The sequence below is a fragment of the Cyclopterus lumpus genome, chromosome 12 (assembly GCF_009769545.1).
Source record: "Cyclopterus lumpus isolate fCycLum1 chromosome 12, fCycLum1.pri, whole genome shotgun sequence".
NCBI classification, from domain to species: domain Eukaryota; kingdom Metazoa; phylum Chordata; class Actinopteri; order Perciformes; family Cyclopteridae; genus Cyclopterus; species Cyclopterus lumpus.
The window spans coordinates 19,272,770-19,289,427 of NC_046977.1; the positions used below are offsets into that span (position 1 = coordinate 19,272,770).

At 42.2% G+C, this 16,658-nt stretch overlaps 2 protein-coding genes across 2 annotated transcripts in view; one reads left to right on the forward strand and one right to left on the reverse strand.

Annotated features, from left to right (window-relative positions):
• Positions 1 to 591: 591 nt before the first annotated feature.
• On the reverse strand, positions 592 to 8,035 carry chsy3 (chondroitin sulfate synthase 3). The gene is made up of 3 exons (XM_034546901.1): positions 7,119 to 8,035; positions 4,982 to 5,265; positions 592 to 3,991 (listed from the first exon to the last, which is right to left on the reverse strand). The coding sequence occupies exons 1-3, from the start codon at positions 7,693 to 7,695 to the stop codon at positions 2,420 to 2,422; spliced, it is 2,433 nt and encodes an 810-aa protein (XP_034402792.1). The 5' UTR covers positions 7,696 to 8,035; the 3' UTR covers positions 592 to 2,419.
• A 1,814-nt stretch (positions 8,036 to 9,849) lies between these two features.
• megf10 (multiple EGF-like-domains 10) overlaps positions 9,850 to 16,658 on the forward strand; it is a 49,507-nt gene continuing 42,698 nt past the window's right edge. Inside the window, exon 1 of the mRNA XM_034547558.1 lies at positions 9,850 to 9,985. The gene's annotated coding sequence lies outside the window, so the exon portion shown is untranslated. The remainder of the gene's footprint in view (positions 9,986 to 16,658) is intronic.

A 16,658-nucleotide genomic window follows, 5' to 3' on the forward strand; every position in this document is an offset into this window, starting at 1 on the left:
TCGTCATGTTTCTGGACTGAGGCGTCGTCATGTTTCTGGACTGAGGCGTCGTTATGTGTCTGGACTGAGGCGTCGTCATGTTTCTGGACTGAGGTGTCGTCATGTTTCTGGACTGAGGCGTCGTCATGTTTCTGGACTGAGGCGTCGTCATGTTTCTGGACTGAGGCGTCGTCATGTTTCTGGACTGAGGCGTCGTTATGTGTCTGGACTGAGGTGTCGTCATGTTTCTGGACTGAGGCGTTGTCATGTTTCTGGACTGAGGCGTCATGTTTCTGGACTGAGGTGTCGTCATGTTTCTGGACTGAGGCGTCGTCATGTTTCTGGACTGAGGTGTCATGTTTCTGGACTGAGGTGTCGTCATGTTTCTGGACTGAGGCGTCGTTATGTTTCTGGACTGAGGTGTCGTCATGTTTCTGGACTGAGGCGTTGTCATGTTTCTGGACTGAGGTGTCATGTTTCTGGACTGAGGTGTCGTCATGTTTCTGGACTGAGGCGTTGTCATGTTTCTGGACTGAGGCGTCATGTTTCTGGACTGAGGTGTCGTCATGTTTCTGGACTGAGGCGTCGTTATGTTTCTGGACTGAGGCATCATTATGTGTCTGGATATAAATTGCTTCGTTCAAATGTCTGCATTTTTTTTTTTCTCTGGTTTTAAACCAATTCCTGTAACATTTTTGCTTCTATAAATCAACCGCCCCATCAACATAACTGCCTTGTTCAAAGAATAATCCCACACACCTCGGAGAAACGCACATTAGCTCTAACGCTCCTCTGTGTAGTCATATGTTGTGCCGCAGTTGGTTACTCATACAACACAGAGATGTCTACAGAACTGGGCTCAATTGATAATGATAAACATGTTCGAGGCCTCTAGATTACATATAAATACACACAACATAATACAGTTATTGAAAACACTTGAGCCCAGTTTTGACATCAGGACACTTTTTGACCTGCAAATCAGTGCTTCGTGGCTCAGGTAAAAAGCCCATCGATTGCTCCACCTTCCAAGCGAGTAAAGCTACGTTCAGACATGGGCTTTAGCCCAAACCAGGGTTGAAGTATTTGCTTACATTTTTCATATATTAAAGCATTTGCCGTTATCACGACTACTATGCACACTGTACACATCGATTTAGCTGACTTCTAGGGTTGCTTTTCGATTCATGGAGGGATACGGTCCTGTCAGGAGGACAGCAGTGAGTGGTCTGGCATCAAACTAGAAAGCGATTATATAAGAATCGGTCTGTTCTTTGCATATCTGGAGAACCGCTCATACAACTGACTTCACACTGTGTGGGTGTATGGCGGAGGACACTATGGAGTGCTTGGTACCATTTGGTGCACTTTGGACAAGCGACACATCTTGATTAATACTCTTTGAATACACTTCTACCAGCGCTCTGGGGGCGGAGCTTCAGGGCAGTTCACTTTTGCTGATGGATCCTGGACATAGCGTTCTAACGCTAGCTAGCGGATAGTCGACACAGCCACAGCTCCACTCCGCATTTTCTACTTGAATTAACGCAAAATATCTCCACTCATTAAATCCATGCTCTACTTTTGGAGTCATGTCCCAGTTTGCATTCATATAGTAGGTGGACCAACACCCTCCGTAAGACCCAACATTGATGGAGTCCAGTCCATGACTGTACTGCTTGTGAATAGCATGTTCCAACATCGTATTCCCATGGCTTAACACCCTCATAGTTTGGGGTTTAATGTTGTCCAAGCTTGACTATGGTACGGCTCAGGATCCGAGGAAGTGCACCGTTGAGTGTGAGCGATTCTCGAGAAAGACCACCGGCCACACATTCAGCCCGTTCTGAACAGGTATGTATAATGTAAGTAAGGATGGCTAGTTGAGGTCAGAGAGAAAACATCTAGACTGGAGAGTGAGATATAGAGAAATCTCTATACAACATGCTTAATAATATGAGTAGCTAGGGTTATGTGCACTTATTGCTCCTCACAGGAGTCTTTACAGCTGTGAGTACAGACAATAGCCATGTTTGTTGTTTAGCTTAATTATGATCATTTTGGTTAAGTGTCTTTGGAAGGAGGCCTGACGGGCTGTCGATGTTGCTGACTTGGCAACTTTCTTTCTAGATTCACAACATTTTTGAGCTTGTGCTGCTCGCTACTGGGCGGTGTGTTTTGGTTGGATAATTTGTCACATCTGGCGTACTCTTGCTAGTTTTTCAAGATTACCAACCCCTAGCTTCAAGGTAGCGCATTGAAATGGGCCAGCTCTCTCTCTCTCTCATACATACATACATACAGCACATCCACATTCCACAATTCACTCATGAAGAACAGAGGGTTCAATTTACTGATTCTCACACACACAGTTACACAGTCCGCTGGCTGTCTGCATACAAGATACACTTGTACGAAGGGTTCCAGGAGGGCCGGAGTGTCAGGATGAAGTTCTGTTGTACCCCGCCTCCATGTGTTTCTCCAGCCACAGCTCAGCTAACTGCATTCTCGATGCAAACGTGCTCGCTCTCGAGCCGAGGCACATTTTGTGTTGCCTCTGCTCGAGACTCGTGTTGCATTGGACCGGATGATAGACGTGGACGAGACCCGGTTCCTGACTGCGCAACACTTTTAAACCAGAGTTGATCACTTTTGTGAACAAGTCTACATCTTCCAGTCCCCAGCCTAAGATTGAGGTGTCGAAACCTCCGGCTTTTAGTAAGTCACCCTTGAAAACACAAGTGATTCCGAATCCGTAATCTCGCCAGAAACCACTTTTCTTGGTCAGCACAAATTGGTTGTCTCTCGGGGCCTTCTCAGAGTAAACTATCTTGGGGTTGTACTGACTAAAGACAACTGGGAAATAGACTTGTCTCCCTTGGACAGCGTTTTCTCTGCAGCGCTGCAAAGCATCACCAGTAAAGATAAGATCAACATCGCAGAAGAAGAGCAGGGAGTCGTTATCAAGCTGCGAGGAGCCCAGCTCAAGAGCCAGTCCTCGTGAGAAGTTGCCCGTCATGGGGATTATGGACAGGTCAGCTTTGGGATATTTCCTGTCGTAGTCTCGGATTAACTGATCGTGTTTGCCTCGGTTCGGATCGCTCCCATTGTCCACCAGAATGATGGAGAGCTTTACATTTTGTTTGGGTATCAAACACACCTTCTCAAAGTTCTGCATGAAGCGGACGAAGGTGTCATAGCGACCGGATAATGGGACAAGGATGTGGACTTTCCTCTGGCTCTGCTCCCACAGTTCCCTGTTTGATTCATAGACCTGGAAAGGTGACAAGAACTTCAGAGAGTTGGATAGGAAAGAAAGGGATTGGGATTCAGAGTTGATGGCAGCCACCAGCTCAGCCACGTCTAGCTTGTCAGTTTCGGTAAAGAAGGGTCGGCTGAACGATTGCTGAAGGTAAGCGTGCCGCCGCACAGGCACAGTTATCTTACGTCCCTTGTGTTTCTTGTACAGAAGCAATAAATCTACAATGTATTCTGCGCCATGCATTGGATCCACCCTGTAGTAGCCGTACTGAATCTCTTTAAAGTCAATTGCACGGCCACGAGTTTTTGAATTCTCGTTAATCATCTCCATGACCTGGAGAATGATGTCTTCGAGCGCGGTCCGAAGCGAGTTCCCGAGGCTTTGCCTGACCACCTTGTTTTCAGCAGCGGAGTAAATATGGCGGCCAGTCAGGAAGTCCCACTCGATGACATTGTTTCTCTCATTGGGCTTGTAGCGCATGTAGGAAGGTGGGGAGCCCAGCTGCTGGTCCTGCCATAGCACTTCTGTATCACTGAGGTAACTCATGACCAGGCCTTGGCGGTGGAGCAGGATGCTGCGGTAACAAAGCCTGGAGATCTCACGGCTCAGCAGGAAGCTGTGGAGCCGGTACTGGTAGGCGGGCTTCTTGTTGGGGTGAAGTGTAATGGCATTGTGGATCTTGCTACTGTGAAGTTTCTCAATAAAACCTTTCTTGTTGTGTTCGTAGTTCTCATAAAAAAGCTGCTGCATCTGCGGAGAGAGTTGCAACATCCATGAAACAAGCACAGACCTGGGACCAGCACAACACTATCAACCCCTTTTACCATTAATCAAACTAAATATAAGTTCAAACATCAATCAACTAACAAATTAAGAAACAAAAGGATAAAACATCAACAAAGTTATCCAGATTCAAATGTATGTATATTTAATGTGAATCTGACTTTGTATTTCTCTACATAGACAAATATATTGTTGTTTATTACAACATGTAATATCGGTGGACTGTGTGTGTGTGTGTGTGTGTGTGTGTTATATATATATATATATATATATATATATATATATATATATACACTGTATATATATATATATATATATATATATATATATATATATATATATATATATATATATTTGTGTTTCTATCATAGGCCTTTGGTGCTGTGATTTGTTTATGATACTTGATTGAGTGATTTCATTTTGTAGTGTGACCTGATTGGTCCACACGGATATACAGATACAAAATATGGATAAGAAGTGCTGTCATAAAAACCAGTAACGTACAACCAGTGGTCTGTGCTTCCACAGTAATCTGCTGCAAACTTGTAATAAATATGCTGAACACAAGCTCATGTAACTTTAAATAAATAAAAGAACGAACACTTAAACATCATTTATGCTTATCCTCACATGCATCCATTAAATGTGACCTCTGCATTTAACCAAACTCCAGCATTTAGGAGCAGTGGGCTGCTGTAAGGGAGTAAGACTGCAGCCTGGTGACCCGACCTTTCACCTCATATCACTGAATATTTGTGTGACAGTTTAGAAAACGAACCAACAAGCAATAAGGGCAGCATAAAGCATATGTAATAATCACTGACTGTTAACATTACAATGGGGAAAGATCTTACAGATAAATATATATAATATTTTGAACCACTTTGTTGTTCACTAAACAGACTCCATGATATTCCTATAGAACCCTGAAGGAACCGAAAGCAGACTCATCCGTACCTCATATGACCACACACACTGCGTCCCTCCAAAGCGCCGCACACAGCGGCCCACCTCCACGTCCTCGTGGGTGGTGTACATCTCCCTCAGACAGGTACCGATGTGAGGGACCATCCTCCGGAGAACCTCCCTGCTGAAGATCATCCCAGGGCCCCCCATGCAGAAGTTCTCTCCGGGCTCGAGGGCCAGTCTGCCCAGCTCCTCGGCCATGCCCAGGCCCGTCTGGCCCAGATAGAGCGGCTTGCTGCTGTTCAGCGACCGCAGGAACAACTCCAGCTTCTCACCTGGCAGAGGGCGGAGTTATATATATATATATATATATATATATATATATATATATATATAGTTAAACATAATGCAGTCAGCTATTCATCTCATAAAGCAAGTATCAACTGAACAAATCCATCTTTAGTTTTAAAAAATAGAAAAAACTAACTAAAGAATGATATATTGTTATTTATTGATTGATTATATATTCAATAAATAACAATATATCATTCTTTAGTTAGTTTTATACAGTTTATATATATATATATATATATATATATATATATATATATATATATATATATATATATATATATATATATATATATATATACACACACACACACACACATATATATATACACATATATGTATGCACATATGTATATATATACATATATGTATTAGGGCTGCAACAACGAATCGATAAAATTGATTATTAAAATAGTTGGCAACGAATTGCATTATCGATTCGTTGTGTCGCGCGATTATTACGCCACCCAATAAGACGCGGAGATGTTTGAGTATAAAAAATTTTAAAAAGCCGGTAGAGCAAAGACCATCGGAGAGACCCGTAACGTTGTGCGAGAACTAATGGTCATTTCCCCCGTGGTGAACGGCTGTTTTTACGGAGACAAGCCACGCCCCCCTCCCCCCGCCCTTCTTGCCCGCCTGTATGCTGCTGCTCCGGCAGCGCTGGAAGCGGAAGTTATCGAGACGGAGTCGGTGAAATTCCCCGAGCTGTGTGAGCCTACGGGTGATGTTATGAACCCAAACACCAGGGCGTTAGATGTTCCGACGTTTATGGGATGTTCACAAGAAGTATAAAGCAGAACTAGTGGTTATTTATTCCGTGGTGAACGGCGGAAATAACTGTTTTTACGGAGACGAGCCACGCATAAGTGCATCTTATTTATGTACAATTTCTTTTTTCTTTTAAAAATTAGTAGGTGCGGCCTATAGATAGGTGCGCTCTATAGTCCGGAATTTACGGTACCTGTTACCTGTGCATTTTCTGAATAAAGGGTTGGAAATTATACATATATATATATGTATATGTGTGTGTGTGTATATATATATATATATATATACACACACACACACACACATATACATATATATACACACAGGTCGCTGTATTAAATATGAGCAGCCCATAAATCATCATATAATGAGCAATAAAATGTGATATGGACGACATCTATAGTCTCACCTTAATCACATAAACAAAATAACAAAATCATAAACCTGCATGCTTCTTCAGCTAATGGTAATGTTATGTACAAATCGGTTTAGCTTCATGAAAGCTTGATCTTACTTCATTAGTAATTACGTTTAGTGAACTCCAGCCAATTAGAAAATAAACAAACCCAGAATGGAGACAGTTTGAGCTTAAACTCAAAGGAAGTGGCCCAAAGCATCGCTGCACAAGTCAAGTGTACACCGGTTTGGCTGGAAATGTTCACCTTGTTTGACCTTCCAGACGAGTCATATGAACACATAATAAGTCATGGCATTGTTTTGAATGGAAACTTTTTCAAGAGATTTCACTTTTTGAGTTTTGTTGGGATTTGTGTAGAGAATATGAGGCGTTCTTCCAGATAACTAATAATATGTCAAATTACTTCAAAAGAGGTTCAGGTTTCTGGGAAGGGTCATTGCTGGTATGTGGATGTAAATGTATGGATCTTTTTCTGAAAAGTGTGGTTCATATTTTACTATATATATATATATATATATATATATATATATATATATATATATATATATATATATATAAAATATATATTAAAACATGTTTACATGTGGACAATTGGGGTTTCTGTGCCACACACACACACACACACACACTCACTCCCAGAATGATCACCTCTTATATAAGCGTCATCATCCGCGCGCATGAACCACTCGTATTTATCCAGGTAGTGGTCGTGGATGTACTTCAGCATCATGAATGACTTCTTCTGTGGCGGGTAGGAGTCGTCCACATCCGCCAGCGAGACCACCGGGACGGGCACGGGCACGTGGACGGCGCCGGTCCCAGCGCTTGAAAAGAACTCCACCTTCCCGGGTATGGAGCTCACCCAGGTCTGGTACGCGGCCACGGCGCGGGACCGCACGTACTTTTTCGCTGTCATCACGCCGACGTAGAGGAAACGCTTCGGTTTGCTGACGGGTCTCCCGGTGTCCCCGCTACTGTTTCCGGTACCGAATACCCCGTCCTCCTCCCGGCTGACCTGCGGGCTGTCCCGGTCTTGGACAGCCGCGGCGTTCCCGAGGATGGCCGGACCTTTACCGACGGAGGACTCGCTGTAGTGCGAACACACGGGAGATTTCTTCCCTTTACCCTCCAGAACCTGAGGCACGATGAGCCAAGAGGACAAGGTGAATCCCAGGAAGACGCCGAAAACCACGGTCGTCCACGGTCTCCTTGATTTCACAGCCATGGCCGCTTATCCCACGGAGAGTTTAGCTCGGCGGTGGATGGAGTGAAATAAGTGTATGAATGGTCCCGTTGTCTGGGGGGTGACGTGTACGGGTATCCAGTATCTCCGTGTGAATCATGTCCTTCCTACTGTGGGGAAATACACTTTCCAGCTTATGACCGCATAAACCATGTGGATACACGGACACAGAGCCCCACCCTCACGGCTCGCCCGTCCCCTGAATGTGATGCCCAAGTTTCGTCCCGTACGTCCCGACAACCGGGCAGAGAGTCCCGCTGGCTTCGTCTCATTCACCGTGACGTCGTGGCTAACGGGTGCTAACATTAAACACCGTTATGTGTCCCCGGCCGCATTAAGCTAACTACCCGATGCAGTAACACCTCCACGGCGTCCGTTTCTCGTCGTTCCGGTGGCTCGTCTGCCGTTGAGCTGCCGTAGCGCACTCTGGACTCCCCGCCCCGGTTACCGTTCACGTAGACTGTTGTTTTCCTGCAACTTCAGTCGGCACCGCGACGTGTCTGTGTTCCCGTCTCGAGAACGAGACGTTTTCCAGTCGGGGCTTTTTCTTTCTTCAAACTTAAAGCACCATTTCAAACCAAAGGAGCCGAGCACTTTTGCACAGCCAATTGATTAAAATGTAATGCAAATGTAAAACAAATACACCTACGTGATGTTATGATATCGTTCTGATTCATATACATCTCACATCTTGACGCTTTTATTTTGAAGGGTAATTATCCAGCAGCACAATAAAACACAATAAACCCAAGACTACTAACACACTAGTTATTAGTTAGTTGTGAAGGTTAAATCGACAAAAGAAAACCAGCTCCTCATTAACATTTTTTTTAATTGGTGTTTTTGATTTTACTCATGCTTATTTGGATTCTTGTTCTTGATGAGTTGCACATAACTAATCTACCAGCAGGCTGCAGCACAGTCAAAGTCATGTTACTGAATCATTCATCAGCCGGGCTGCTTTTCAGGCCACACGTTGAGTCTTTTGACACATTTAGCTGTGCCCTCTCCTCAAGGGAGATTAAGTCAAATATAAGTTCTTCACATACATTTTATTCTATTTCCATTTCCATTTGTTAGTAGAATTCTGGAGCTAGGCTAAATTTGAGTGCATTTTATTTCTGCAGTGAGACTATTATTGTCTTCACTTTGTGAGTCTGTGTATTAGTCGCGAGATAGCGTCACATCAGAGAAAGACGCAGTCAGGAAACCTGACAGGTGTGTAGTTGAGATGAAAAAGCAAAGGGGGCAAATGGATCCAATGAACCTGCTCACTTTACGCCCCTGCCTCAATTTGGCTGAAGGACATGTTGTAGTTGAGAACAAACTAAAGGTGTAGTTCATAGATGGGTGTGTCTGATGAACTCCACCAGAAGTAGGGGGCTATGAAGTGTACGCTCTTGGCCCTGTTATTGCGTCACGGCTGATGTTAGTTACCTCAACACTCAATGCCACTTTTGATTTATTAATTCCCCCCCCCCCCCACACACACACACACACACACACACACACACACACACACACACACACACACACATGTAGAACAATGCACACAAACAGCAGCTTTGACACCAACCAGCTCTCTGAGTCTTACTTGTTGACCCTACTTTTTTCAGTTTGTGTTTTTTATGATGATTGAACACAACTGAATTTACGAATATGCCTCACTTAACCACAATATAAACCGAGATTATAAAGGTCTTAAAACTGTATAACAAAAATGATGAACACAAGTTGTCCTTTTTTAGCGCATGGACCTTAGTTAGTTATTTAGTCAAACTACTATTTGGTCAAGAATGAACCTCCACGCACACGTACTATAGTTGTGGTCCGTGATCTAAGTTATGTCTGCATAATAAACCTCTCTCATTTTAGTTATGTCTGTATAATAAACCTCTCATTTTAGTTATGTCTGGATAATAAACGAGAAGTGATGGTTATTTTTGAGCGAGATATTGAAATATTTGCTACTATGTCTTCCAGTGCATACTGTTATCACACATTGTGTGCTCACTAATACATGAGGAATCTGTCCCCCATGTGGAGAGTGTGTATTATAAACCTCTCTCATTGAAGGCAGTCAGTCCGTGTGGATGAGGCGCGGGCGGAGACTGCGCTCCTGTGACCGAACTCAGCAGCAAACAGTGCGCTCCATGACTCCAGCCCACAGGCTGTTCTTCTTCTTTGACTCTTAACTACTGGATATACCACCACCAGCGCACGAGGAGGGATCCATGAGCCGAGACCGGATCCTAGTGCTCTCATAAATAAGGTAACGAGAAGAAGAGACATATCCCTCCGATTCCAGGAGAGAGGTGCGTTACTGCGCACATTTCAGTGGATGGAGATCCATCACTGTTTAAAGTTGAGGACTGGCATGACATGAACAACGTTCTGCTTTCTGTTTGATGGGGGGCACCGTTAGAAACTCCACAGCTTGTGTCAAATAGACAATATTATGTCATATTGACATCTATTGTTCTTCTGTCAAATCCTTATAGAGATCCTCCTCTGTTGCTCTCCCTGAGGTTTCTTCCCTTTTTCTCCCCGTTAAAGTTGTTCCTGATCCGATGTGAGGTCCTAGGACAGAGGATGTCATATGTGTACAGATTGTAAAGCCCTCTGAGGCACATTTATCATTTGTGATTTTAGGGCATACAAAATAAGTTTAAAATTAAAAATTGAGATAAGTTACATTTAGTTAGGTCCTAATGTGTGAAAGGTAGCCTCATTCATTTCAGAGGGCGACTCGGCTTCATACTGAAGATGTGTACTTACCAGTGCTTTTTGACAAAGCTGTCATATATAAATGTAATATACATTTAACGTTTCAATAAAAGATATTTGATGGGTGTCATACTGAAACTAGTGACATATTTGACATAACTAATAATTCGTTTTCATGTTATTATTGGTATATACTGTCAAGCAATGAGCCGCTGGATATGAAACTCGTATTTCTTTTTATGACTGTACTGAGCAAAGCAGCTCATAGCTTCATAGCAGTTCCATTCCCACAGTTGACATGGTCATAGTCAGGAGAAATGACTTTTACTCAAATCAGGCACTCCATCATATTCAAATTTCTTTTCTTTTTGGATAACAAGTCAAACGGAACGTAGTCTAGAAAATATGAATCTCACTTTTCAAAGAAACGTTATAGTTTAACTGTAAATCTAACTATAAACTGCACCTCGAGCACAGCACACTGCAATCTGGGCATCGTTGCCAGATGGGGAAAGTAAACTCTCGTACCAGAGGCTTAAATTATTGTATTTTGAGGAAGGAAATTGTACGTGAGTCATAACCACGAGAACAAATAGGCACGAATGTGTAATCTTAAAAAACACACATTTAAAACAAATTTTTGACACCCCTCCAACTCTACCCACATTTTTCTTTTGTATAGCAAGCTTACGCTAGTCATGATGCGTGAAAAGATATGTGTCCATAAGTGCATCAATCTGATATTTGTTTTGTAATTACAAGACAGCACAGAAGCCTGTTCATATTTCATATTTCATTTGCATGAAAACAGTTGAAGCCAGCGAAGCTAATTAAATAAATAACTGGACTTACGAGTGCATGCAGTGCTTTCCCTCCCACAAACTCTCCTCATATGAGGAGACGCTGGCCTTCCAATGCTGAAGCATTCGCTCACGAAACAAAACCTGCATACGTTGCAATTTTGTGCAAAAATTTTGAAGCAGCAGAAAGTGAAAGTGCCAGCAGAGAATTTATTTTGCTGTTTTCCTCCATGTTGTCTTCCACAGCGCAATGTGGATATCACAGAATATGGATTTGGGCTGGCAGTCTGAACAAGGCCATAGATTGTTGTAGGAGAAGGAGTTCATTGATTTAACCCTCGGACACAGTGTTCCTCGTGAGATTTTGTTCTGTCTCAGCAACAAAAAGTAGCTTAATTTCCGTCAAATATTAGCGACTATAATTGGTTAAAGAGGAGGGACTCCTTTTTCGTCCAGAATGGCTGAAGATGCAATTGCTTAGGGTCGTTTACAAGTTCGTTGATAGTGTGACTTATTGAATGAGATCCCAACCAGATCCCAGACCAGAGCCTATTGCTTTTGCTTCATGTCCTCTGTTACTGACTGTTAGCTCTCCAGGCTAAATTAGCTCCTCTCTTTCCCACACAGCATTGAGGATGTAGTTACAGGACATGACATGCATCGATTGACAGGGCCACAGAAAAAAGAGAGAATTGTCCAAAATGTAAAATACATTTCAGCTTTTAGCATAACAATAAAGGGCAGTTAGCTACAATAGAAAGTTCAGGGGTCTACTTGTTGTGTTTACATTTGATTGGACTCAAACACAAGCTATTAAAGTGATTCATGTTACATTTAATTTTACTGGCAAGGCTTCAGGAGGTAGATATCCAGAATGACCACAATGGTGAGAGCGGATTTACCTCAAGATGTCTTTGTTAAGACCAGAATGTGACACTTCCTGTGGCATTCAGATTGTTACTCCCCTTATGAGCATTCTGTTGAATGTCTCCTTCATCAATGGTGTGGTTTCTATTTCCATCATTTGGAATTAGATTCTGCGCATGGATCCCTTGTCGTTTCATTGCGTTGTATACAGCTTTTTAAACTGCACCACCTGTTCCTCTTAAGACCTGTGAGGGACTCCCTGGATAAATAGAGACTTTAATGGGTCTATAACTGGCACCTGCCAAAATCACACACACACACTTTGTTACTTTTCTAGACCACCAACTCCAGTGTGGTGAGAATGAAAATGCCTGTAAAGGTGATGTCACATGCAACCACGTTAACTTTAGAATGAGCTGCTAACTTGCTCATATTTGGTGTCTTCAGTATTGTGTTGGGAACATTCCAGTGTGGATGGGTTTACTATAGAATGAACTAGTGCTCCCAATAAATGTAGGTAAATTCAGTTCCATACATCTTTCCATTGGTCCATATAGACCACTAACCTGTAATCAGTAAGGCTAATATGTTGTTTAAAGTAATGACATGCACTTGCTTCTGCTGAACATGTCTTGTTGGAAAACTTCAAATGATAAAAGATGTGGCCTAAATGAATTGTTTGGAGCTTTTATAGTTTGGTTGTATGGGAGTACTACCTGAAATTCAACCTCTTAAAAGAAATAATGCAGATTTGAAGTTTCACCTTATTTGAAGTACTGAAAGAAGCTGATGTAGTTTTTTCAAATTGGAAGTACTGAAAGACTTGAAGTAGACTTGAAAGGGTTAATTGCTGAAATAATTGTCTCAGGGAAGTGTGAGTGCCAAATGAAGTTTGAGTCTCACTTGTTGTAAAAGATTTAAATAGAAGCTCTGAAAGCACTCAAAGTGAAAAAGGAGCTGACGTGTCATGTGAAGTAGGACGTGTAACGGCTGGCAGGAGTTACACGTCAGCTTCCATACGGTTCGGCCAACCACAGCTTTGCTCCCGACTCGTCAATTATGGTAGCTTAGTCATAACCTTCGGACCCCATTAGCGACTGTACTGTGAGAGACGCACTGGGCTTTCAACCAATGCCAATGTAAACACATTCACATCACTATCACACCAAAGAGCAACTGGAATAGTATAAAGAGTGAGAAGTCCAAATAGGGGGGAGGACGGTTCTGTCAGACAGAAATAGGACTTTCACCCAGGAGACCGTTGTTTGCATACTGTGCAAGTCAACATTGACTTATTTGACCATACTTTTGTTGTTTAATTGATGTACTTTAAGTACTTTAAGGCTAGTTACAGTACGCAACAAGCTTAGTTATTTTCAGAAAACAAATATACCAACATAACCAAAGCCATGGTCTTTTCCTAACCCTAACCTAACTGTTTGTGTTGCATAAATAAATCTAAAACCTGAGTAAACCTGCGTTGGGGCACACTCACACTTGAAAATGGAGGAGACATTTGGTTTAGATAATTCCCTGATGATAAACATGCATTTGGTAATCGAGCAACAAACAATAACAAACAAACAAATACAAATGCAGTGAAGTTCTTGAGGGAACATATATATATATATATATATATATATATATATATATATATATATATTTTTTTTTTTTTTTATAGAAATCACAAACTACATTAGTGAATCCTTCTGTGTGCATTTCTTAGTATTGAGAAGGGTTGGTCATGGGCAATGATAATGAAGTAAATAACTGAACATAACATAACTGAAACTGACCAACATCTTTGTGTGAATACCTTTATTACTGTTTATTACTATTAACGAATGACTAGTGTTGTTTTACATGGAAACGTACTGTGTGGTCGTTCCCCAGTGAAAGTGAGTGAGGGAAAGTCCGCTCGCACTGCAGGAGATGCACAGCTGACTGAGATGAAAGCCAAAACACACACACACACACACACACACACATGGTGTGCAGAGGTTTCAGTTAGCCAACGAGAAGTGATGGTTATTTTTGAACGAGATATTGAAATATTTGCTACTATGTCTTCTAGTTCATACTGTTATCACACATTGTGTGCTCATTAATACACGAGGAGTCTTTCCCCCATGTGGAGAGTGTGTGTAATATAATATTTCTACTAGAAAATGGTCTGCAGCTGCAGAGATTGTTTTTCATTCTGCACCACCTCTGTTCCAATGTGTCTTTTACAACCTCAGTATGAGAATCCGCTCAGTCAGTCAACTCTATATGCTCAGAGTTGTGTACTATAATCAGTCTGAGCTGTACTTGGTCAGGCTTGCTCCACATCCATTAAGTCAGCTGTAGGCCTACCTCATCAGCTTCAGCTGTTGTTTTGTCAGGCACCACCAAAGAGCAGCGGGAGGAGGCTGCATGTGCCCACTTCTTCCCTGAAGTTAAACAAACGGCACAGTATGGTGAAACAGGCTTTTGAAGACAGTCATTTTCCAAATATGGAAAATGTAAAACCAAATAATGAACCCTGTTATTTGTTCAGGGTGTTAATTCCCTCTTAGCTTGAATGCACTTTTTTTTACTTTTAATTATATATTCTGGCCAATATTGTGTATTGGACATTTCTGTAATGTGTATTGCATTTTTAGTGAAGCGTCAGTGTCTTTGGCACAGTTGTACTAACAATATATATATATATATATATATATATATATATATATATATATATATATATATATATATGCAAAATATATATATATGCAAAATATATATGTAGATGGCTTTAGCTCATTTCCTAGGATGTTTTGCTTTATTTTTGTTTTGGATGGTTGGGATTTTCACATGAGGATATCACCAGGTGGTGTAGAGATGTACACTGTGGTTTATCAGCCTGACACCTTTCAGTCCCTGCCAATGTCAATCATATAGCCAGAGTTTACAGCTTTGAAACCAGAGGAACCTGTGTGGTTATCCTTTCTTTTTTTTCTTGACCCAAGTAGTTACAACAACTTCAAATATTGTACGGAGAAGTTGATCATATCAATAATCCCCAATTGCTGGAATATTTTCCGCCTGGAAAACTGTCATGATTCAATTGAATGAATGCGTATGTTCAAGACACAAAACACTGGCAGGCAGGTGATGCCCAGTAACTGAGGCGTCTGATGGTTTGTTACACAGAACCATCTGAGAAACCGTCATTGGAAACTGTTGGAAAATTTAAAAAAAACTTGTCAGGTGATTGGATTTGAGTCGGGGAAGAGCGAAAACATTGTTTCCATTGATCGAAGCCTTCAGGGCCGATCTTTGCTCCTCCTTGGATGAACAAACGCTCTCCAGTTCTGATATAACTAATGGACACAAACGCATTAACCAGATGGATTTCTGTATCATCTTATCAGCCCTTAGATCTGGCGTGATCTTGTGATATTGCAAGAATCCAGCTCTGGTGCAAGGCAACACACCTTACTGACAATGTGTTCCTGTTTGCACGGCTTTGAACCGTCACCTCAGAGCCACGTCAGCCTGTGAGAGGACAAACAACTCTCTGATCATCGGTAGCTAGGAGAAAATTAGTATTGCGCCAGCAATACACAGATTTGTATCTGTTTGTCTCATTTTAGCTACATTTGGGATGCTTCCTGTCTGCAATTAAATATTGGTCCATGCTCTGAGTGCAACCTTTGTCAGGCTCTGGAAGGACTTCAGACAGCAGGTCTCAGTTCCTTGCAGTTCTTTGTGAGAGGCGTCGATACTGTGCCGCCTGGAACAGTATATCAAAGTTGCGTGGCGCGGCCTAATCCGTTCCATTAGGGCTTGTGAGTCTGGAACCTTTTCACACATGGCCCTTGTTTGTGCAGCAGTGCAGTTGTCTTGGGGTGGGGAGGGTTGCAGCGTTGGCCGCTGCAGCTGTGCCCTCTCTTTGCTCATTGAAACCAGAGAGGACTGGGCCTGCTGGCCCATAAAGTGCCCGCACAGACACGCTGTCAGCAGCCACTGGAGACGTCTTGCAGACTCACTCCGTCGGCTGACGTTTTGGAACTCGCCAGAAGACAGAGGGCTCACCTTGTTGGCCTTCAGAAGTGCAGGCGCTCATCAAGCGGCTGGAGTAATAAAGTCGCCAGCTGCTTCTGTACCATTAAGGAAGAAGACCAAACATATTTATTGTGGACACACAAGTGCTACTTTTATACTTGATACTTTGGATTATATTTGAGCACCTATTTTAGTACAAAAGTCTTTCCCACATCATGTTAACAATGTATATGGAGTTTGGTTTCTTTTATTGTAGCAAGCCACGTTGAAGACCATACCAGCATCCTTGTTTAAGACAATTTATTCCTAATAAACTTTTTCTCGTCTATATCTTAAAACTATACTTGCATGTTGTATGTATATTGAAAGAGTTATTGGTGGCTTTCATCATTCCTCTGGTCCATACTGACAGTGAATCTTTTTAGCGTGCCAAAAGTCGAGGCCTGGACTTCCCATAAAACAGTCCTGTTCTCCAGTTACACTTTTAACACATTAGACAATTTAAGGATTTGCAGGATT